The 24429-nt window shown below is 31.4% G+C and overlaps 1 protein-coding gene across 1 annotated transcript in view; it reads left to right on the top strand.

The window, feature by feature from the left end:
* The window catches only part of LOC143250818 (DEAD-box helicase Dbp80-like), a 45672-nt gene that overhangs the window by 10850 nt on the left and 10393 nt on the right, over positions 1-24429 (top strand). The window contains exons 4-8 of the mRNA XM_076501869.1: positions 4098-4190; positions 11778-11880; positions 14216-14330; positions 15069-15246; positions 18825-19062. Coding sequence (XP_076357984.1) covers positions 4098-4190; positions 11778-11880; positions 14216-14330; positions 15069-15246; positions 18825-19062 — 727 coding nt within the window. The remainder of the gene's footprint in view (positions 1-4097; positions 4191-11777; positions 11881-14215; positions 14331-15068; positions 15247-18824; positions 19063-24429) is intronic.

The raw sequence follows: 24429 nt of genomic DNA, 5'->3' as shown, positions 1-24429 counted from the left end.
GCTAAGTAATTTCTTCATAGGTTGGGTGAGTGTTTGGGTTCATTCTTGTTAGTAGAATTCTTTACTGTGCAAATTACTGGATGGATCTGATGGTATTTATACTGGTCTATTGGTCCAACTATTTTGCAAATATCTTCTATTCCCTCAACAGAAAAACACCTCCCAATTCATCACATTTCCTTCTCTGTACTTCATAGTAAGTGCTATACATTGAAGTATCTTTCAGCTTTCTTCAAGCAGTTGTACAACCTGTGCTTTGACTCAAATATTTCAATCTTGGACTTGTCCTTCCATCCCTTTTTCAATCATCAAAAGTTCAGTTTTGGGGTACTGTGACAGTTATTTCAGACCATAAATTTGATCAGCATGTTCATTTAAGCAGAACTCTTATGACATGCCTTTAGTCCAAGTGTGTGGGAATTCTACAGAATAAGTATTCTACCCCATGGCTCATTCAGTTGTTAACAGGAAACAGTGAAGTATTACAATAGTGTTACAAATTTACATTTTGTTATGGCATTGAAGAATTAGCCCCATATAATGGAAAGTATGACAATATATTCTCTTGTCCCAAAGCTTTTAAACAGTAATGTACTTCATAAAAGTGTATTGCTCATATGGCTCAAATACCACTTGATAATTGCAAACTCTCCAGAACAAAGTTCTATTTGTTTCTCAGCTTTGATATCACTAAGTAACTGGAACAGTATGGTATCTTTGTTTTCAACACAAGTCACCCATATAGTAAGCTTCTTACAAAATACTTTGACTCTATCTTGTTATTTTATAATGTTGTTAAAACTTTGTGCTTAGTTATTTAATTTATTCAACTCACTTAATAAATCAATAAGGTGAGCCAGCCAGTACAGCCAAGTATCTTAAAAAATACTTGCTACACCAGGTTTCATTTCTAAAAGGAAATTTCAATTTCACATCTTAATTCCTACGATTGAGTAAGAACTCATCCATGAGATACTATTGTACATGCGTATGCAGTGGCAACGTAGTCTAGAAAGATTATCACAATGATGTTGAGTGCTTCTTTATCTGTCAGGGAACATGAAAACTATTATGAAGTGGGTGATGGAGCATTCCAAGCAGCCTGAGTCTTTCTCAGGCCTTGACATGGACTTCTCCTATTGTTCCAATCTATTAGGACATGGACTTTAGGTAGTATTTTCCCACTGCCTAAATTTGAACACAATTTTTAAGTGCAGACATGGATCTACCTCAACTTTCTGCATTCTGTCATGGCTTTTCTTCTAAAGTATGCTGCCTCCTATTTCTTATTATTCTTTACTTTACCTTGTTTATTCAGCTTCTTTTTCAGAATATTATGTTGTTCTTCCTCCATCTCATGTCTGATTCCTTGCTGAAAAATGTTTTGACTTCACTCATTTTTGACTGTTTTTTTTTATCATTTCCAAACTGGAGTATCTTCATCAGGCTTAGGACTCTCATCCATTTTCTTCTGTTAGTCATTTTTGAGCTTATTTTTCTTGTGTCATTCTCACTACACTTTTATATTATTTATCCTCAATCCATCTCCTTCAGGAAGCAATCCAATGTTTCCCTGTGTGGACTTTGGCAAACACTGTTTTTTTACTTTGAAATATTATTCTTTCTTGTTCTTGTTCCTTTTCACATGGCTACTCTGTTGCTGGGATTTGTTGGGAGGGATGCCCTTCTTGCCAAGATTTATTTACATCCCTCTTATCTGAGAGACCTTCACTTGGTTCCTTTTAACAGCTAATGGGTTTTTGGTTGGATAGCAAATGCTTTGTAGTCACAAAATGAGGCTGCACACCAACATTTTTTCTTTACTACTTTTATGTCTTATCTCTCCCAAGTTTCTTCTAATTGCTACTTATAATTCTTTCATCCTATTTTTCTTCTCCCATCTGTTCTTCCACTACCTATAGGTTATAACTTCAACAGTCTGGTTGATGACTATCTTCTGGGCTCAGGAATAGTGAAGGCTCACTTGGCTCAACTTGTGGATCTGTGGATTTTATTTTGTGACAGACTGTTGGGGGCTATGGGTTCTTTCTATTGGCTTTACCCTTCAGTTTACATCTTCTCCCCTTTTTGGGATGACGAGAAACCCACTTGAAGCAAAATGTATTTCAGGATTGCTGGTGTGGGTATTAACACTTTTACCAAAATAAAGCAGAGAACAACATTACAACCTTCTTAGTTCATTTTCAGGTTCTTTGTTAACCTGAAGATGACCTAAGAAGGTTGAAACATTGATGATGTTTTCCAAAACAGCACTTGAGGTACCTTTGATGTTTATTTTCCTAAGTGAGGTTTTATCTAAACCTTCTTGAGTACAGCAAGTAAGGGATTCAAACCTATTATCCTTGTCTAGTTTAAAACCTAATGCTGGCTTGCTCTTAAAAAACAGTTTAAATGTCATATCTTGCACCACCTTGCTTTGATGTGCTAATCTATATATTTCCCATTTTCATTTTTTCTTCTAGTGGAGCAAATGAGTCCTTGCCAGTCATCAGTTCCTGGTCATTAAGGTGGTGAAGCATGGAAGATGCTTTCTGAATGTCACCAGTTCCTCTCAGTAGAGAGTAGGGCAGTGGCATTCTATCAATGTAGTGCATTTCACCTCTCTGAGTAGCTTTACCCCATCCTACCAGTACTACAAAATAGGATACATTGGTAGTCTGGTATTGAATTGGTGCAGAGCCAGCCAACATAAATCCTCACTCATTTGCAGGGCAGATATTACTTTCCCATCCTGCATCACTGAGCTTGAGGTGGAGATGGTAGTGACCTTCCTTCTACCACAGAATAGAAGCCAAATTCCTGGTACTGCCTCATTTTGAACTGGACTTCACCCATGACGTACATTATGACACATCTCAGTCACTTTACACATACAGTACTTTAGAAAGTCTGATAGAAGTTTTTGACTGTGCTTGTATCTTCTTACTTTTCTAAGTAAAGAGTGTACCATGATACAAACAAGGGGCATTCTCTCTCAAGTGTGTTCCTATACTGATCCAAGGTATAGGGTTTTCTTCAGGTCCTTCTCAACAGGGGCTCATCTATATAAAATTTTGCCCTTCTGTTACTTTATTATGGCATTCTTGCTAAATGTGAGCAGATTTTACATAATGTATGAGAAAATAACATTTTCCAACACTGTAAATGTATTCCTAATAGATACTCATCTCCTCTTCAGTGCTGCTGCATTTTATTTTCCTGAATAATTTTGAAGAGATAATTGAATAATTGATATAAAGGGAACCAAATGTGCTAGGAGGCAGTGTCACATTTTTATTGGTGGAGAGTTGTAGCAAGCTCATTTGCATTTGACAATGCAGCAATATCATTTGAAAACACATGAGATTTGGTGGGAATCTCAAGGCTGATGGTATGCTGAACATTTTGCATACAGAGGGCAGTACTAAATCAGGAAAGCTAGATGTAAGAGTTGGTGAGTACCTATCAGAAATAATTTTAGCATCAGAAAATGTTAACTGCCTGGCTTTCATTTCCTACTGGATCATCTTATTTTTCAACCAATCATTTTGTTCAGTTACATTCCACACTCCCATTTCTTAACTCATGTAGGTGAGAAAGTGAAAAGGATAGAGCAAGTTTGTTTTAATCATGAGGCTAATGGAAGGTAACATTTTGTGCCAGAAGTAAAATTTTACTGCTGCTTACTGCAGAGCACATTACTTTTCTTGTGTGTGTAATTTCAAACCCTGTAAGAGTTTTTGTTTTGCATTTACTGAAGTTGTTTAGTCATGTATACTTAGTGGTAAAGTCTGTATTTCTCATAATAATAATAATTAGAAGATTAAGCTACTTTATACCTCCCTACTAACATTTAAATTTATTTAACTTGGTCTTTTAATTGTTTGTGACACATTTTTCAGTATATCAACTTTTTAAGTAGGTAATTTAAACCATATTAACTTTTAAGCATATTATATAATTTTTGTGATAGGTTTATAGGGTACAGTAATTATTAATTGCATATATAAGTTCTAAAGTAAAACAGAAAGAGTGTAATATTTCATCACACAGATCGAATGCATAGTCATAACACAATTTGAAATTTATATTTTCAGAAATCCCAACCTTTTGAAAGGTGTTTATGCCATGGGTTTCAATTCTCCCTCTAAAATCCAAGAAACTGCTCTTCCAACATTACTAGCAGATCCGTGAGCAAATTATTTTGACTTGTATAAAATAATTTAAGTATGTTATATTCACATTTACTTATATAGATACTGGTATCCCTCAATTTATAATGTTTAGTTTTTATTTTGTTGCTATAACATAATTAACTGTATGGGCATGTTTTTTACTTGTTTGCATTTTTTGCTGTAATAAAACTTTACGTAAAAGTCATAACAAAGTTTTGCCTGTTATGAAACAGATTTTTACTATTATAAAATACAAATATCTATAAAGACATTTTTCTATGCTACAATATTGAAATACCTTTAGTTATTAAGCTATTCTTCAATACGTTATAATTTAAATTCGGTAGTTGATGATCTCTTGCTGTCTGTTGAAGCTCGCTTGCCAGTAACTGCTGTAACTTCTCTTTCCTTCTGTCACCTTAACAAGCAAAGCAACAACTATTTGGCAAGTACAGTACACTATGTTTTGTTTTTATTTCAGGTTTTTTTTCATGTTAATTGTAACAATATTTTTGTTATGTTATAGTGGTAGAAAATATTACGTTTGTGTGGACAAAAATTGTAGATCAGGAATGCATCCCCTGTTGTTTATCTTTAAAATAACAGGAAAAGCATTTTCAATTTACATTTTTAATTATATGTTCTCCAAAAAACGTATCCATTTCATAAATCAAGGGATAGCTATATATCATTCATATGAATGTTTATTTAGCTGAGTGTACAGTAGGTTTCAATATGAAATTTCTCCACCACAAACAAATTGTGGAACTGTGACCTGTAATTATACGGAAAAGAACAGGTTGTCAAATCTATTATTTTAAAGAACCATTTCAGAGTCCTTACTCTGTATCTACTTCAATTCTTAATTTAGAAGTAACTAAAGTAGATGTGGAAAGTGTTTGAAAATTATTCTTAAACAATCCATGTATACATCTGAAAAATAAAATACTGGGAGAAATTTTTCCAAAAAGTCCTAAAGAAGATTTTGTGAATGAGCTTGAAGGCTTGCAATAAATAAATTTATGATGTGAAGTTTTCTTGGAGGCATAATCTTATTGAATAAATTACTTGGAAATTGATAGTTATTGTTCCTTATATACAGTGTAACTAAAGGTAGACTGTGTTGGCTCAGGTGTTACTGTGCATAAGAACATCATACAAATCTTTGAAGAAACCAAAAATAAATAATGCTGAGAAATAAAGCATTAAATAAATTTCTAATTATGATGTCTGAGACATGAAACTTAAGTAAGGTGAGAAAATGATTAACAGAGTCATAACATTAAGTTCCCATGTCTTAATAATTCTGAGTTTGTCACTTTTCATTATGTGGTGTTTTTGGGCTATATGTAAAGTTTTTAAGTTTCCTCGAGTACATTTAGTTTTACTAACTGTTTTACTTAGCATTATAATATTGTGAAAATTATTTTCCTTTGTTGTCAACTAACATGGGTTAACTCTGAAGTTTTACCTAATAAGTATGATATTATGGATTATCTACTCTGTTTCCAAACTTTCAAATTCTTAACTAATATATTTTTTCTAACTGCTATGTTCAAAACTCGTACACATTCTGAACAAAGAATATGCCACTTTATACATTATGGAGGATGCTACAAAGAAAAGGAAGATGTTATTAAAGCTAAGCTTTTGAAGAATTTTGAATATCATTTAACTCTTTTGTAACAGGCTCAATATAATATACATAAGCTCGTCTACACATTTGCACAAGTTAAGTGTTTGCATTGTAACTCTTGATACAGTTTGTGTGTCTTCACAAAGTTTTGTAGACTTTAAGTGACGATTACAATTTTTTATACACAAAAATCAGATTTTTTAATGAAATAATTTTCCTAAAGATTTGTTTGTGAAAATATTGAGACCGTTTCATTATTTGTCTGAATGCAAGCTGATTTCATGTTATTACTGAAATGACTATTCTTTGTCCCAAAAATCTCAAATATAATTTGCATAATTTTTAAAACCTCCTAAATACATTTCAAACGTTTGTTTACAGTAAGACTTTGTATTTTATTTCTTACATCCATAACTACGTGGGGTCTGTCACTTGACTAACCTTGTAACTATCATTAAAAAAATTAGGAAATAAATATAAATTATGCTTTTTTTCATGCTAGAATGATGACATACAACACAAAAATAGAAATGTTTAGTTTAAGTAGCCTTAGTCTCATAACACTATATATTTATTATTTTTTATTATACTGACATTCCAGTCATGCCTAGCTAACATTACATAAGTTGCATTAATGTGGTGCACATGCACTCGTGTTATGCATTCAATACTATGAAACTGATCTTTAGTCTTCCCTGTGTTTTAGTGGACTAGTATTTTGTTATATACATTCATCTTTCAATTATTATACATTATACAAGTGTATAGATTATAACTATTTAGAAATAAATTATTAAACTTGTTTTTCTTAAAACATAGAACAATAAATAAAGTAAAGCAAACAATTATCTATTCTAACTATGACCTTTGAACTCAGTTGCTGCTGGACGTAAGTTGTTAAGCCTTTTAAAATTTCACACATAGAGGATATCAAACAAATATTTTTTAGGTTTTTTATATGTATAGTTTAATGACCAAAAAGATCATAAATAACTATACAGATACCATATAATTCCATTATAATTTATTAAACTTAGTAACTAAGATATATTTAGGTTTAAAAAAATAAATATATGAAACTTTGAGCGCATTAAAGACACGACCTATCTGCTTGAAATCATGGTTCAAAACAAACTTAGTATTTTCGCAAATTAAAATGGCTAAGAAAACCACTAGAGGACATTCTAAGCTGTCAATTGGCTATTCACATGTTATAAATTGAAGTAAGTATATATAAGGAACCATTTCCAAAAATTGAAAGAGGTGAACAGAGCCACTGTGATTGATTCAGTTCATAAGCCATATCTCAGCAAAATAAAATATGACTTTATTTTATATTCTAGCTTGGTAATATTGGTCATTTGAGTTCCTGATTTGTATGAAATTAGACTTAGTATTTTGACATCACAAATTTCCTATTTTTCCTACTGCTTAGGATGTGTAATGCTACTTTAGGCATATCTATAATTCAATTTATTGGTAAATCATAAAACATATTAAGTACAATATAAGACTATTTGGCTTTCTCTTCTTATTTTAAGGATAAGCTGGATTACTTGAATTTACTCCTGTTAGATTAAATTCAGCTTATATGTAGGTTATAAATCAGACTAAATACATTATATTATTGTATAAATACCAACTAAAGTAAAGGGTGATTTTTGTCACTTCTGTATTGTAAAGATAAACCTAATTTCTTTAGTGTGAAGGTAAAGTAGTGATAAAATACTATAATATATATTTACTTCTGAGAGTAAGGTTTAATAGTGTTGTTAATAGGCTACTCATACTTAAAGTTACAAATACAGTGGTTAGGACTAATGCAGGAGTTAAGCACTCAAAGTTTGTTAGGTGTAGATGTTTCTTGTTTGGGAACTTGACACTAGAAACTTCAGAATTTGCAGGTTGGAAGAGAAATTGAAAGCTATTCTAATTAGAGTATGGACAATAGATAAAGAGAAATGTAAACTGTGGGAAATGGCAGCAGAATTTCAAGATTAACTAAAGCTTTTATATCCAAGGTATACATCAGCTAATAATGACTTTCAGGAAACTAAAAACAGTATTATTAGGTCCAAAACTGGTGGATTTAACTTTAATGAGTTTGTTTTATTGAGCAACAGATCTTATACTTTAGCTTGTACAGATGAGGATCTGTTGGAGGGAAGAAAAGGATGTCAATGATAAATTTAAGGAGGCTATAGCTATAGATGATTCTTTGACTTGATGTGGATAGGATAGTCTGTGGGTTATATATGGAGAAAATAATTAGATTATGCTATCCAGAGAGATGGGTGAAGGATATAAAAGACAGAGTAAGAGGTATGATAACAGGGGTAAGCAATGATACAGTCTTTGTTGTGCACATAGGGGCTAATGATGTAGGGAAAAGTTTATCAGAAAAGTTACTTGATAATTATTGGAGGTTGATAAAGGCATTTAAATCAAAAGGAAAGGGTCTTAGCCTAATTGTGTCAGGTATACTGCCAAGAATTAGTTGCAAATATAAAATTGTATTCACTAGGGCTGAATACTGGGCTTAGGTTAATATGTAACAATGAACAGCTTAGACTTGTGAAATCACTTCAGTGGGAGCCTCTAGAATTGGGTTGTTTACCATTAAATAGGATGGGGTCTGTCTTGTTTGCAAGGGTTAATAATTCAGCTGTAAGGGAAGCTTTAAACTGGGAATAAACAATGGTGAGACTCAAGATAAACTAAATGCTGAAAAAATATGTAGAGAAAAGTTTAGCATGGGAACAATCTATAAAGTAGTTATAAGGGTAGACTTAATTGTTCCTATTGATAAGAAATAAATTACAGCATTGGTAGGAATGGGGGATTTTGATATATTGGAAATAACTGAAAGGTGGTTAAATGTAGATGATTGTGATGACAAATGAGGTGGTTATAGAGTACTGAAGAGAGAGAGGGGAGAAGTATGTAAAATATGAGTTATATCCAGTTGAAATTGAGGATGTCAAGATAATAGCAAACATGTCAAATTAATTTGGACTTCTCTCAGCAGATAGAAAGGGAAAAGTATTTTAATGGAAATTAGTTACAGACTGTCAGATGATATTGATAAAATTAATGAGAAACTTTACAGTGAGATGAAGATTTCAACTATCATTGAGGTCATAATTATGAGTGATTTTGATTTCAGGCATATATTTTGGGAAATGAGAGTCAAACCATGGAGAAGGGAGGTTTTAGAAACTGTTAAAGATTATTTCCATCACCAATTGATCAGGAAACCTACTAGGAATAATGCTATTGTAGATTTATTGTTAACTTCTAATATAGAAATGGTTGAAAGGATGGAAATTGGGGAACATCTGGGTGCAAGTGATTATTGCTGTGTTAGGATTGATGGAATTTGGGAAATATGATGCCTTGGTTACAAATTTTAAAAAAAAAATTGAAGGGATGTGACAATTTTCAGTTGTGAATTGGACAGCTGAATTATTTGGAATATTTGATCAAGTTTGGAAAATTTTTAAATATTCTAGATAAACATGTTTCTTATAATAAGAAAAGTTTGGCTGCATGCAGAATACTGGGTTAACTCACAAAGGATGAAATTTAAGAAAAGCATCATAAATTTAAGAAATTTAAATTGACTGGTATACCAGGAGATTTAGAAGATTACAGAAGGTCAAGGGAGTTGGTCAAACATCAAAAGGATGTATGAAGAAAAAAGTTGCCTGAAAGGGTAAAAACTAATAGTAAGGATTTCTTTATGTACATTAAGGATAAACAAAACATTAAGACGGGAGTAGTCGTTTTGAGGAATGATAAAGGAAAGTCTGTATTTGATGATAAGATGGCTGGCTTATTATATTTTTCTATTTCTTCAGTTTCACTAATGAAGATTTAAGCAACATTCGTCATTGTGAACAGTTGATAGATGAAAAGAAATTTGAACAAGATGATCACATTAATTTTGAGCACGCTAAGAAAAAAATTGAAGAATGATAAGATTTCTGGACCAGATAATATTTCCCCATGAGATTTGATGGTGGTTAAAAATTGGATATGCGAGTCGTGTGCTTTTTTTTGTTAATCATTGAATAGTGGGTGGGCCTAGCATGATTAAGTGTTTAGGGTGATTGACTCGCAATCTGAGGGTCACAAGTGATTGTCAGTTTCCCAAAAGAGACATAAGAGTTGGTGGTGATGACTAGTTGCCTTCTCTACAGTCCTTCACTGATAAATTAGGGACAGATAGTGCAGGTAGTCCACATGTAGCTTTGTACGAAATTAAAAACAAAACAAACCAATAGTAGGCAAGTGCCAGATGGTTGTAAGCTGACTAGTTTTATTTTTAATTTCAAGGGATTTCATAAAAATTGCCCTGATAATTATAAATCGTACATTATTGGTGGGAAATGATTTTGGAAGTCTGATAAAGGATGTTTTGAAAAGTCGTTAACAAAATTTAAAATTTTATTGGATAGTCAACATGGTTTTGCTAAGGGAAAATCATGCATTACAAATCTTTGAAAAAGTTTAATGCTTGTATGGATGAGGGTAAGAGTGTAGATTTGGTGTAACTTGAGTTTCAGAAGGCATTTGGCTAGGTCCCACATAAAAGGTTTGTCAAATAATTTATCTCTATTGGATAGAAAAATGGCTTGTTAGATGAAAATAGAGAGTTATTGTAAGTGTAGCTCAGTCAAACTAGATTAATATTACAAGTGGGATACTTAAGGGCTCTGTTTTAGGACCTTTGCTCTTTCTGGTTTACATGAATGGCAAAGATGAAGGAATTGTCAATAAAATTTCTTAAATTTGCTGATGGTATTTAGGTCGTCAGCGTTGCTATATGTGAAAAGGACACTACTGCTTTACAAAAGGATTTACATCATTTAGTGAGTTGGATGAATAAATGGCAGATAGGTTTTGATTATAATATGTTCAAGATAATGCATGTTGATGATCATAACTTAAATTTTAAGTATAATTTTGATGGAAATAGCCTCAATGGTGTTATGAAAGAAAGGTATCTTGGTGTGGTAGTTGATCAGTTTTAAGCCATCTAAACTATGTTACTTGTGGTATGGTAAGATTTTTAGCTTATATATGCAGAAACATTGAATACAAGTGTAAAGTGGATATAATTTCATTGTTTAGGCCACTGATTAGGCCATATTTGGAGTACTGTGTTCAGTCTTGGGTTCCTTTCCTTGAGAAGAACACTTATTTGTTGGAAAGGGTTCAGAAGAGGGCTACTGGATGATACCTGAGATGGAAAAATTGTTACATGAAGAGAGGTTAAAAAACACTGAAAAAAATAGTTTTTCCTTAAAAAAAGAAGTTAATAGGAAATCTGATTGAGTTGTTTAAGATTGTTAAGGGAAATTGATAGTATTGATGTTTTATCTGTGTTCATATGTAATGTTGAGAATGGTTAGGACTGAGGACACAAATATAAATTGTGGTAGAGTATGAATCTTCAGCTAAGACAGATTTTTCAAACAGGATAGTTAACCTCTGGAATGAATTGCCTTTGAATGTGGTGGATGTAGTTAATTAGAGTTTCAGAGAAAGCTTGAAAAAAGTATGAATTATAAAAGCTGGCTTTAAGGTTTTTTTTTCAATATTTTTTGTTTAGTTTAGTGATGGGACAGCCGAGATGGACCATTAGGTCTCTCTTTTTTATTTATAACCCTAAATATTATGTTATATTCTAATGTCATTCTGTTAATATTGATGTTTAATCTTTTTCTGAAAGTGAAAAATTCTCAGTATAAACTATTTGTTTTGATTAATGTATCCAATAATATTTAAATGCACAAATATATTCAATAAATATTATTAAATCATACAAATATATACTGCTATGAATATCTAGAATTCAAATGTTTTGTTATTCAGAGTACAGATATCTATAAGTATTGAAATAAAAAATATGAAAATGATAACTTAAGATTTAAAACAAATAATATTTTACAATTTTATAGCCCTCAAAATATGATTGCTCAATCACAGAGTGGAACAGGCAAGACTGCTGCATTTGTATTGGCCAGTCTTAGCAGGGTTGATCCATCTAACTCATTTCCTCAAGTAAGTTGTTTAAAAGGAACAAAAAAAAACATGAAGAATGTGGAAATTAAATTTTATAAAAACAAATATGAGGATTAACTGAGATGGATGTTGAGTAGGGAGAGAATTATATGAGGTTGATAGTCCCTTATAGTGATACTTTCTAATGAGGACAGAGTATCTAAAACAACAAAGGTGTTGCAATAATTTCATCATTTACTAAATGTGACTTCATGAGTGTTGAGATATTAATTTGTTTTTCTTAACAGATGAAATTCTCTATTTATAAACAGTCAGCAGATAAGTTATGAACATGATATTCAAGTACATTGATTTCCAATAGTAAGCCACCAGTAATCTACAATAAACAGTGGATTCAGAATTTTTTTTACAAATAATAATTTGAACACGAGCAGCATATATGAAACAAGAAAATTTGATTTCACAGTTGGGTCTTTCTTTCTCTATCCAGCTTCAAAAGTCATTGTATGACAGTAGTTAAAAAGAAATAAACCTTAGCTTGCAATAACATGTAAATCTCTATACTACCACTAATTTTCCTTAGGGGAGAGATTATTCAGAAACAGGATCAGTTGAGCTAAATCTTTACATTGTCATGTAACCTTCACCTGAGATAGAAGGTTAATGATTTATAACCTTTTGCATTAATTAAATGCTGAAAACATGCACAAACATTTTTAAATATATATAAATATATATTTTTAAAGATATATTATTCCATAGTAATGGAAGGGGGGAATATAGCAGTTTCTCATTTGCATGGTTGATGATTGCACATTTAATGTATAATAAGACATCCAGATAAATTATGTTCTTGAAATTGTTACATTTACAATAACAAATACAAGTAAAAGTATTATATTTAATAACAATTCAGGTTGAATGTCATGGAACAATCGTTTTTGTTGTTTTTTTGGTAGTAAAATATTGATATAATGTATACAATTATGATTGTTTAAAATATTATACTAATGTTATTAAATCTTTTAGGAATCTGTAGTATGTAAAATAGAATGTTAATCACACCTCGTAAATGCAGACAAATTGCACTAAATCTCTACTTTGAAATAGCATTCAAAATATTTTATTGAAATTGTCTGTACTTCAATGGTTTTTAAAAATTAAAACAACAGGTGCTAAATGTCATAATAATAAGTTTGAAACTTGAAAAGACAGGTCCTGCTAGAACTTTCAGCTTAAATATAATTGAACAATATACACATCATCACATGGTTGTTTTCAGTGTGAGTAAAGGAAATGTTACAAACATAGAATGCAAGATTACAAAACACAAGAATAGTTTATTTTCAATTGTATTTAAATCATGTAAAGAGAGTAAAAAAGATCATTTGTTTAAAATAAAAAGATAGTCAACAGTACACATACAGATGTTTTATGTTCAGTGACATTTATTGAAAATCATCTTAAATGCTGCAAATTATGCAGTATAATTGAATAAGCAACATTATAGGTCATTTCATAAAGCTAATATTTTATATGTTTTTGAAATGAACTAGACAGTTTTGTCTTTTTTCTAGAATATTCAAACTTCACAGTCTCACAAAAGTTGAAAACCGTTATCATTTTTTGTATTTTTTCTCGCTACTAGCAAATGTGATTAACTTGAGAGTTAATAAAAAAAAACTAGCTTTGTATCTACTAATGAAGTAAATTATTACATTCTTATGTTGATACAATCAGTATTTTTAGTTAATTTACTATTAACCAGTTTTAATAAGATTTATAGGCTTAGTAAAATGTAGCAGCACTTGTGTTGACATAAAACTATTATATATTTAGGTCTAATCCACAAAATGTCAAACTTATAGTAAGTATTTCATTATTTAAACTGTTATATTCGTGATAAATGTGAAATTATATTTTAGTTTCTATTTAATGAAGTTTTATGTATTTTTTGCACCAGCTGAAAGTGTTGAATAGTTTTAATTTTTGTAGTTCATTATTTCTTAACCTTTCTTAGCAGCAGTGCTGCCCAGCACAATCAAAATGCAATTTTTACAAATCTTTATTTACACAAAAGTGCATGGAACATGGTACAATGTAAGGCCTTGAATTAATTAACTTTATTTTTAATGCAGATCTGTTGATTAATGGTTTGGAATTGCTGCTGTAGCTAAAAGTTAAAAAAACATTTTACCAAGCAAAACATTTCACACATTTACATACATTTTAAATAATAACTAGTTAAAATGAAATGTGAATATCTAGCCAACATAAACTAAACTAATTTCCATACAGAGATCCCATTTCATTACTTAATTACTTTGAAGAAAAAGTAACCACATAGCTAAAATTTAAATACTTCATTGTGTAGGTAATCATATTGTCTCCAACTTATGAACTAGCATTACAGACAGGAAGTGTGGCTAAACAAATGGCAAAGTACTGTGAGGATATCAAATTCCGCTTTGCTGTTAGGGGAGAGGAAAGTAAGTGTTTTTCTTAAAGTTTGTTTACTTGCAAAATATGTAGAATATCTTAACATTGTTTAAAATTTAAACAATAATAACAAGAATGATATTAATTTTTATTGTTAAGATGATATTATTTTGACAATACCCACATGCAAGTTTATTTTAATTCTTATTTTACCAGCATTGTAATTAAACAGTTCAAGAATTTCGTCAATACTCCCTAATTTTCATTATCTGATTTATTTTTTTTTTAACCCTTTTAATGATCATTAAGTTCAAAAACATGTGAGGAAGTAAAATGACCATTTTCCTTGGCTTTGTGCTTGTTTTTTTAAGAATGAAAGTTATTTTTATCAACATGTCATAATTACTCATCATAACTATAAATCTTTATTCGTCTGTTAAATAGCTATGATTTATATAAGGTCACATTCACCTCTGCCTGAATAAGAACTGGAATATAATAACCACTTTGGAAAATGAAAACAGAATGCAAAGCTATAAAGTGCAAAAAAAAATAACTTGTATTTAAATTTTGATATGAGGTTATACATATGTAAAAATACCAAGAAAGCATTGTATGTTATTGTTTATTAGTTGAGTGTTGTATATTTTTAACATTTAATGTTCAGACTCTTATGCATAACTAATTTTTATTTAGTCATAATTTTTCTAGGTATTTATGAGTCTTAGAGAAGAATATGTTTATTTATCTGTTTGATATATTCTTAAATTAATAAATCTCTTATCTAGTCTCAAGGGGAGAGACGATTACAGAACAAGTTATAATAGGAACACCAGGAAAAGTGATGGATTGGGCATTGAGATACAAATTCTTTGATATTCGGAAAATAAGAGTGTTTGTACTAGATGAAGCTGATGTGATGATTGCTACCCAAGGTCACCATGATCAGTCCATTCGAGTTCATAAGTATGTGATTGTATGTTAAACACATTATCAATTAATTTGTTAAACACAAATTATTTTATTTATATCCTTAAATAAGCTAACTTTTCCTTCTCTGTAAATAAAATCAAGGTTCTCTAGCTTACTGGAATTCTTGTAAAGTTTTGAAGTTCAAATATATGTCTTAAATCTCCTGGAAAGTTAAGATAGTCTCCATTGTGACTTTCATCTATGGTAACACCAGTCTGAGAGAATCTTTTTCATCAGTGTGATGCTTACTTTGCCTGAGCTTCCACTGCATCTTATTTTAGGCCCTTAGTTTTTCATTAGATTTTATTTCTTTTACTAATATGGATAAATTCTGATACAGTATCATATGATAGTTATTTTAAAATCAATCATTATTTTTCTGTTATTTCATCCATCACAGCTACATCATTTAATAAAACAAATGATTAGTGGAATTGGCTAATTGATTAATCCAAGAGCTCATTAACTGGTTACTCTCACATGAAGCTTAGAAAGTTGAAATAATCAGGCACACTAATTTCAGTTAATTATTTTTAGTAGTTGTGCTACTAAGAACTTAACCTGAACATCTTTCTGTTAAAGTTAATAGTAAAAAATTCATAATGACAAAATTTCCTTTATGTGGGTATTTGTAATAATTTAAAAAATTACAGTAAGAAACACTAAATTTGATTATTTTCATAATAATAATCAATTTGATTATGTTTTTATTCATTGCATTTTTCATGTGAAACTAATTATTGTAATTGATGCTTGTGTAATTGACTAACTTAGATGCTCAGCTCTAGTTCAAACTATTGGAACAGGCATACATAAGTCATGTTAATTCTGTACATTGTTTATATTTCAAAAAACAATAAATGAACTATTAAAAAACATCTTAAGAGAATTCTTTTCATTTTTCAAATGTTGCTTGATTGTTGTAGCAAATGTAACACTGTCTGCTTTGATGTTATCTGTTTTGATCAGTTATATGGTCTGACTATTTTTTCATTTTGGTTTTAGCTTGGGTGTTTATACAATAGAACAGAAAGTGGAAGAAAAGAGCTAGGTACAATGGAGTTTACTTTGATAAAATTAAACTAGAACAATACGTTTAGAATCGGTCTTTCTGATTTACTTATGTCATTTGTGAGTAAGGTTACAACATAGACTTATATATAGTATTAAAAACTAACACACAAATAATCATACACCCCAAAAAAGTGATTTTCCGTTACTAACAATGTGTAAGTATAAGTTACTGTTTAAAAGCTGAACTTTATTTCAAAGTTATTACATTACTGCTTCACTGCTATGTCTGTTCTACTTTATAATCACATCCTTAGTACTTTTGACTGTTGTTTTAGAAAACACTGAATAAATATATCATTTTGAAATGATACTATGCAAACCACCACAACACATGAATACAAAGTAAAATAATAATCACTAGATTTATATATACGTATTGAATTGTACTTTTTTGTCAGTTGTTCTTATATTGTTATTGTGCTCTGAAATAGCTGTATTCTTTCACAATATTTTTCACTCATCCTATCTCACTAAATTAGTTGTGCCTTTATCTATCTTTGTTTAGTTTTGAATACAAAAACTTGTTATATGTTTTTGAAATGAATAATTGAATAGAATATATTAATTTATTTTATTGTTAATATTAATTTAAAAACATTTGCTAATTATTGATCCAAGTTGGTTGTGTCATTTCTCTGTTGAGTATTGATAAATTGTAATTGATAAACTTACAGTGATTTGAAATGAATGGAGAGTTGTAGCAAACTGTCTTCTTTTGTTTGAGATTCAGTAAGATAAATTCAATTATATTGTTGCTGTGTTTATTTAGTTTCCTATTATTAATTAAAATTAATTGTAATAGGAAGGAATATTGGGTCTTGTTTTTTGTTCAGAAATGAAAAGCAATATATAGAATCACATATAAACCAATTTTTTTAATACCTACTCAAGAAGGTAAACAAGTTCATGGATATTTTTAGACATAATATATGGTGTATTGTCTGTAGCAAATAAAATGGAGAACACAAATTTTTTGGGTGCTTAAAATTTACTAAATGATTCATCACTGAAAAAAAAAATTGACAGAAAGTAACAAAAACCTATCTTTTAAAAATTCTTGCTCACTTTCTTGTGGGATTTGGAAGAGTGCTGTTTTTAAAATGTTTTAGAGGATTATTAACCTTTAGTAACTTGTAATTTGTTAATGCAATCACACCTGCAGCAGCTTTGACCCCCATGTACTGAGGTAATAATGTAACTTGTTTACTTGTGTTAAAGAGGCATCTTTTGCTCCTTTATTATTGTGAAAGTGCCACAACATTAGTAACAGTTGAAACAAACATTCGACAAAAAGGTATTGACAAGTGGATTAGTTGATCAGTAATCCTTTCAGTAGTTTTTTCATGATGCCCATGATGAGAAGAATGTCAAGAGAATTTCTCATTACAGATGTATCATTTGCAGACCACTAACACATTCTGCTTTTAGGCTTTAGGTAGTTCTATTCCAAGAACTGGTCAGCAAACCTACTCATTTCGAGGACTAACATCCTCAGCTGTAAATAATTTGAAAATGTAAACTGGAATGGCCTCTGGCAGCAAACCTGCAACCACTTGCAGCTGTGCAGTGAAAAAAATATCAGTTTGGCTAACATATGTAGCCCAGACAAATTTCCATTCATCAACTGAAGCTGGTATTCCAGTGTCAATGTCAGTGTTTGAATTGGCAGCATCAGATATGGACAAATTAACTTGAACATATATCTGATCTGCACAAGCTCATCCAATTTTTTTGTCATCAGACTCACTATTGTTAGCATCATAATTACTGCCTTTATCTAAATCATCTTCCTCACATTACTCTGGATCAGATTCTTGTAAAATGCTTGAAATTTTACTTAGAGTAAAATGTTTGTGTAAAACTGAAATCTTGTAACTAAAACAAACCACTGAGAAATCTAAAGTCATGTAACATTAAACTTTTGTGAAAAATGTTTTCTGTTATTCATAAAAAGGCAGCACACATAATCATGTTTGGTGCTAAGGGACTATTTCTCTGTACATTTATACATAGACCATCTTTACTGATTGACTTGTTAACTGGTTAGTAACATCTGACAAATAGAAATGATTGATACATTAACACCTTTGCAGAGAATGTGTTAATACTATTGTGTAATTAGTAAGATGTTTCTTTTTGTTTTAATGGTGTGAATATGGAAGACAAGTTTGTTTTGTGTAAATGGTGAAATAATTTTGTTACTGTATTTATTGGGGAATGTGTATGTTATACTTACTTTTGAATCAATTTTATTTTTAAAATGATTTATTTAATGTTAATTTATTCTTTTTTATTACTCTATTCAACATACAAACATATTTTATGAAGATAATTTAAGCAGTTAATTAATATGGTTATCTAAATGTTCAGTAAACAACAAGAACTAGAGTTCAAGATATAGTTTTGATAAATCTTCAAGTTTGAAATACTATTCTAATTTAGCCATAAAACCATTATTTATTTATTTTTTTAAATTTGAATTTTTTGCTCTAATATAGACAGCTTTCTAAGGATTGCCAGATGATGCTATTCTCAGCCACTTATGACCAGGAAGTGATGGACTTTGCTGAAATAATTGTTTCTAATCCTGTTGTCATCAGACTACGAAAGGAGGAGGAAAGTTTAGACAACATCAAACAGTTCTATGTTGTCTGCAAAAACATGGATGAAAAGTTTGCTGCTCTGTCTAACATCTATGGAGTAATTTCGATTGGGCAAGCAATTGTTTTCTGTCATGTGAGTATTTGGATTACTAGTAGTCACTCTAATAATTTTGTTTAAGTTAACATTCTGAAATTCCAATATGATATTTTACCTTCCTTCACAAATAACTTTTCTCAATGTCATGATATAAAAGATTGTTTAATGTAGATAGTATTAAGTAATATATTTTGTGAGTTAATATTTTTTTTATTGTTTAGTGTGTTTTATTTTATAATAAAAGAGATGCTTGTTTGAAGTTGTGTTTGTAATTCATTGATGTTAAGACTATCGAATGTTGTATGCAATATACTGTTGCAGAGAATATAGAGATTTCTAGAAGGCAGGCAGATGATTAAGTAATAAATGCAAAAATAGTGTGAGACAAGCAGAAACAACATACAGACAGAGTAGGTGAGAAATGAAGTCACATAAAACAGACATTCAGACAAAGAAAGGCCTAATGATTAATGCAGGTGTACCGATTGATATATGTTGCAGATATACTAACAGTGTTGAAAGAGATAAAAAGAATAGTTTATTTCATCAAGGAGATTTCTAAAGTAACTGAACTAGCCTCAGTGGACTTTGACAAATAGACTCATAATTACTGAAAATACAAAGAGAGAAAAAAAGGGCATATGAGTTTAAAATTATAGGATACATCTTTGGTGACTTACAAAATGTAAGTGAATTATCTTCAGGTAGTTTGATGATAGCAGAGAAAAATTGTTTGGCTTGTTACCTGAAATTCTAATGAAATTGAATAGGCTGAAATTAACTTTTGGCAAGAAGTAAAGAATTATATGGAGTTTGTGATATGCTTATGATATACATAGTGTAAATAATGTGTTGTACATACATTTAACTAGTTCTAAATATGTATGTATGTTTTGAAAACAACTGAAAGGAAGGCTCTTCATTCATCTTTCCAATTAACCACAAACAGGTGACAGATACCTACTGTAGAAGAAACCTTGGTACAACAACAATAATAGCACAGTATATATTTATACCATTAAAAAGTATAAGTAAAAACCTTTAACTGGCAGATGTATCATATAGCTTGATTTATTTTGTCACATATAGGTGCAAATTTTTGCTACCATGCAAATGATCATCCAGCAACTCTCCAGTTATAGGAGTGAAACACAACTCCTGTCATAATTATTGCTGTCTCTTCTGTGCAAACCATAATTTCTTCTTGATTGTCAGTCTTACTTATAGAACATGTTTTTGCTCATACTTTCCTACTGTTTTTCTTTTTTCAGATTCACATTTATTAGCTCATTACTTGTTCATGTTTTTATTATAATTCCAAACATATTTTTTCCCATGTTTTCAAACCCTTTTTTTAATTTTCAATGTTTTATTTTTTAATTTTTGGCATCAGTATTTTTCTTACTGAGAAAGTAATAACTCTGTTCAAGTGGAGTTGGCTATCTTTATCTAGTCTTCTGAGTCATCAAACAATTATCCTCTACTACTAGAGGATGAGAATTTTAAAAGCCTAGCTCCTCCTCATGCTGTGCTTCACTCTCAAATTTCATTTTTGGGGAGATACCCAGACTTCCTTTTCCCTTTGTCAACTTAATAATTCAGGTATGTTTCTTTTATCCTTCTTTTCCATTACCTGTGATTCCTGCACCTGCCCTTCTCAGTGTCATGCAAATGGGCCAACTTCCTTATCAGATATTGGGGTTCATGCAAGACATTTTAGAGACCATTTTATTCAGAGATCAGTATGCTGACTTTGGGAAGACCATGATTTGGCATATTACTGTTCTGCATTTGCCTGTTTATACTCACAGCATTTTGACTCACTTGTCCATTTTGGGGTTCATACCACAGTATTTCAGGTACCTTCTCTCAGCCTCAGTTTTCCTGTTTTTTACCATGACAGCATAATTTTACAAGGTGCCATCGAATGGGAGATTCCTCTTATCCACATTTTTTTCCCATCTGTTCCTTATCCCCAGAAGACTGGGACTGGTGCCCTGTTATCAATCCTTGGCTCTTAATGTTACCTCATTTCATAATGGAGTCATACTTGTTCCTTCAATGGGTTTTTATTCCTGGTCTATGAGAGATGACAGTAGCTGTTTCAGAGGCATTCCTTCACTTTCTTTTCTTCCCCTCACATCCTGATATTACCTTCATTTTATTCATAGAGGTTGTGTTTTTCAGTTCTGAGCTCTTCTGTTAAGGCTTGCCTCGGTTCCCTGTGTTTTTGTTGAGTGATCAATGTTTTTATCCTTTTTATTCATTTCCAGAACCTTTGTTTCAACCATTACATGGATAACTGGATACTTCTAGCTTCCTGCTCTTCATACCCAGTTTCTCCTACAAGAAGCTGCTTAGATTGTTTGGTTGTTGGGGATAAAGAAGTCTTTCCTCACCCCCATACAGTATCTCCTTCATCTTAGGGTATTGCTCCACAGTCATGCCCAACCTTCTCTTTTTTGTTTGTAGGCTATTGAGCTACTAGTTTTCAACCTATTTTGCTCTTATTTTACTACTATGTAAGAGATCCTGTTTCTTTTGGGAATGCAGACTCCTGTGGAAGCCCTCATCCCTGTTGCCTTTAGTGGTCTTTAATGAACCAATGGAGTCTTGTTTAGTATCCATTGGATATTCCTCTTCTTCCTTACAAACTCTCTTTGCCTGGTGATTGGGTCAAAACAGCACCACTGGGGGTTTTCTCTTTCTCCTCCTAATCCATAATGTCATCTCTTTATAGATATCTCTTTCCAGTTGAGATACCTACCTAGATGCCCATTAGTTCTTAGGCTGGTGGACTGTATCTGAGATTATAAATCTCTTGAGGCTCCTTGCAGTTCATCAGACATTGATTCACTTCCTTCTGGCTCTACAGGACTAATCAGTGTTGGTTTATTCCAATAACTTGACTTTGGTCTTGTAAGTATCCTGGCAAATGATCACTCAGTCATGAAATCTTTGTTTTCAGACACTGGGCCTTCTATATTGGGCCCAAAGCTATCATATTCATTTGGTGGCTTGTAATATGTCAGTTGCCCTGACTTGGATTGCTTACCTTGTCCTGACAAGATTCTCCCCATAGAGTTGTCACTGGACCCATTGATACTTCAGTAGTTTGGTTCCTAGTAGGGTGTTCCAGAGCTGCATAACTTTTCCTCACATTTGAATTCCCAGCTCCCATGGTTTTGGTTTCTTGTTACACATTTTTTTACTATGGCAGTAAATGCTCCAAGTTGGATGGGCTTCTACATGTATGCCTGCCCTCCCATCTGTCTGCTTTTTTGGATCACTTCCATCATCCAAATCACTCCGTATACTAGTTTTTAGTGGCTTCCAGTTTTATGACACCATCAGAATTTCTACTACTGCAATAGTTAATAGTGTTGCCTTCTTTGCTGCTCCCTCTTTCACCCATTCTTTTACATCATCCCCAGTACAGTATGCTTCTTTCCATTTCCACACTCTGCCTTCACATGGTACTTTTGTCCAGTCTTTGGGTGGGAGACTGGCCTTTTGCAGCTTCTGACATCTTAGGTTTTCCATGTTTTCTTCCTCCACATGTGTATGGCTTGATATCATCCTCCTAATATGGACTGGACAATAAATACCCAATTCCTCCTAGTGCTGGGCTGGAGATGAGCTTTACCTTGCTGTTCACCTTCCTACCATCCCTTAAATCTGCACACATGATGATGTAGGTTCTTGGTATGGAGGCTCATCTTCACTACCAGTTCCTGCATCTTAGGTAAAAGGTTGAGGTCCATCTTCTTACCATGGGGTGGATATCCCTCTCACATCTCAGTTGGTGTTGGATGAGATAAATTTCCCCTTTACGGTCAACATGCCCTAACCACTCTACACAAATGTCTCTTGATTCCATAAATTATTTCTTTGATTCTGCTATTATTGTGACACATTTTTACCTGGTCAAAGAGTGTATAGCTAGCTCAAAAGTGGTGGTCTCCCACAGGTGGGTTGCCTTCTGTTGCTTTGAACATCCAATGGTCTTCCTGTGGGCACTTTATAAAGGAGGGATAATTTTCCCACTGGATCATCCACTAACTCGGTTTGGGATTCTAGCTATTTCTGAGAGGAGATAAAATGTATCAGAAGTAAACATTTTTCTACAGTAAAAATGTATTTCTGATAGATACTTGCCATTTCTCATATTTCCCATGTGACCTCCCTACTTCTGGGTTAGGTTTTTTATGTACTGCCAAATTCTGAAGTAATTACAGACTGCACAGAAGAGAGTAAATACTTCAACAACATTACTGAATTCACAGATTGACTCTCTCCACACACGCTTGGTCAATTTAACTAACCACATGACCTTTTTGTAGTCATGTAAAGCCCTTATAGATTTGATACCACTATCTTTTAATATTTTGTATATATCTTCACAAAATTTTGAAGTCTTTTAGTAAATATTATAAACTTTTTACATATAAAAAATCATTTTTAGTGAAACATTTTTAATAAACTAAGAAATTTCTCCTTAAATATATCGAGTATTTGTTTTGAGTATTTCATGTACAAAGTTATTTTCATTTTAAGATTAAAGATTCTTTTCTTCATCTCAAAACTCTCAAATTTCATTTATGTAATCTTTAAAACCTCTTAAATATATTTCAAGTATTTGTTTTCAGTAAAACATGTATTTTTGTCTCTTATTTTCTTTAACTCTATAAAAGGTTGGTCAATTTGACTGACCTCATAACCACCAAAACAAAAAAATTAAAGAAATCTAAATTATTTTCCTTGTCTTTCTAGAGTTAATTCAAAGGGAAAATGAAACTACTTAGTTTATCCTAAGTAACTTTAAGCTCCTAACAGTATGCATCTATTTATAATTAAATTTTATTGTTTTATTGCCCTTTGAACTGTGTCTTACTACTATTTGTGTTATTATAAGTTGTAAATCACTTTGATAATGTGCAGCTTATTTTACACTTTTGAATTACATTACCCAATGAGCTACTTGCATGCATGCCTCATGAAATAATTTTATTATATTATTATTATTTATTTTGCTTATAAAGAATTAACATGAAAAACAAGGAATAAAGAACTTACCCAAGTTTTTTTTGCTGTTGATTATCAATGACACTTAAGCCTAATTTTTTTATAATAATGGTAGTAATGCATTAAATAATTTTTATTTAACTAAGTAATGCACCAAAAAGCACACTAATAACATGCAAAAAGCAGACAATTTTCTCTAACAATCGCAATTCTTCTAGCTTTCTAACTATGCCACAAGATTCATTACAAATTAATTCAAGCTATCGTCATTCCTGAAGTGAAGTTTACTATTCTGTGTTTAGAACACAACATTATAGTATACATCATTTAATAGATGAAAACCCTGACTTTCTATTAGTTACAGGTAATATATAATTA

This window comes from Tachypleus tridentatus, chromosome 1 (assembly GCF_004210375.1).
Source record: "Tachypleus tridentatus isolate NWPU-2018 chromosome 1, ASM421037v1, whole genome shotgun sequence".
NCBI classification, from domain to species: domain Eukaryota; kingdom Metazoa; phylum Arthropoda; class Merostomata; order Xiphosura; family Limulidae; genus Tachypleus; species Tachypleus tridentatus.
Note: the sequence above shows the minus strand (reverse complement) of the source record. Positions and strands in the feature narration are given on the sequence as shown.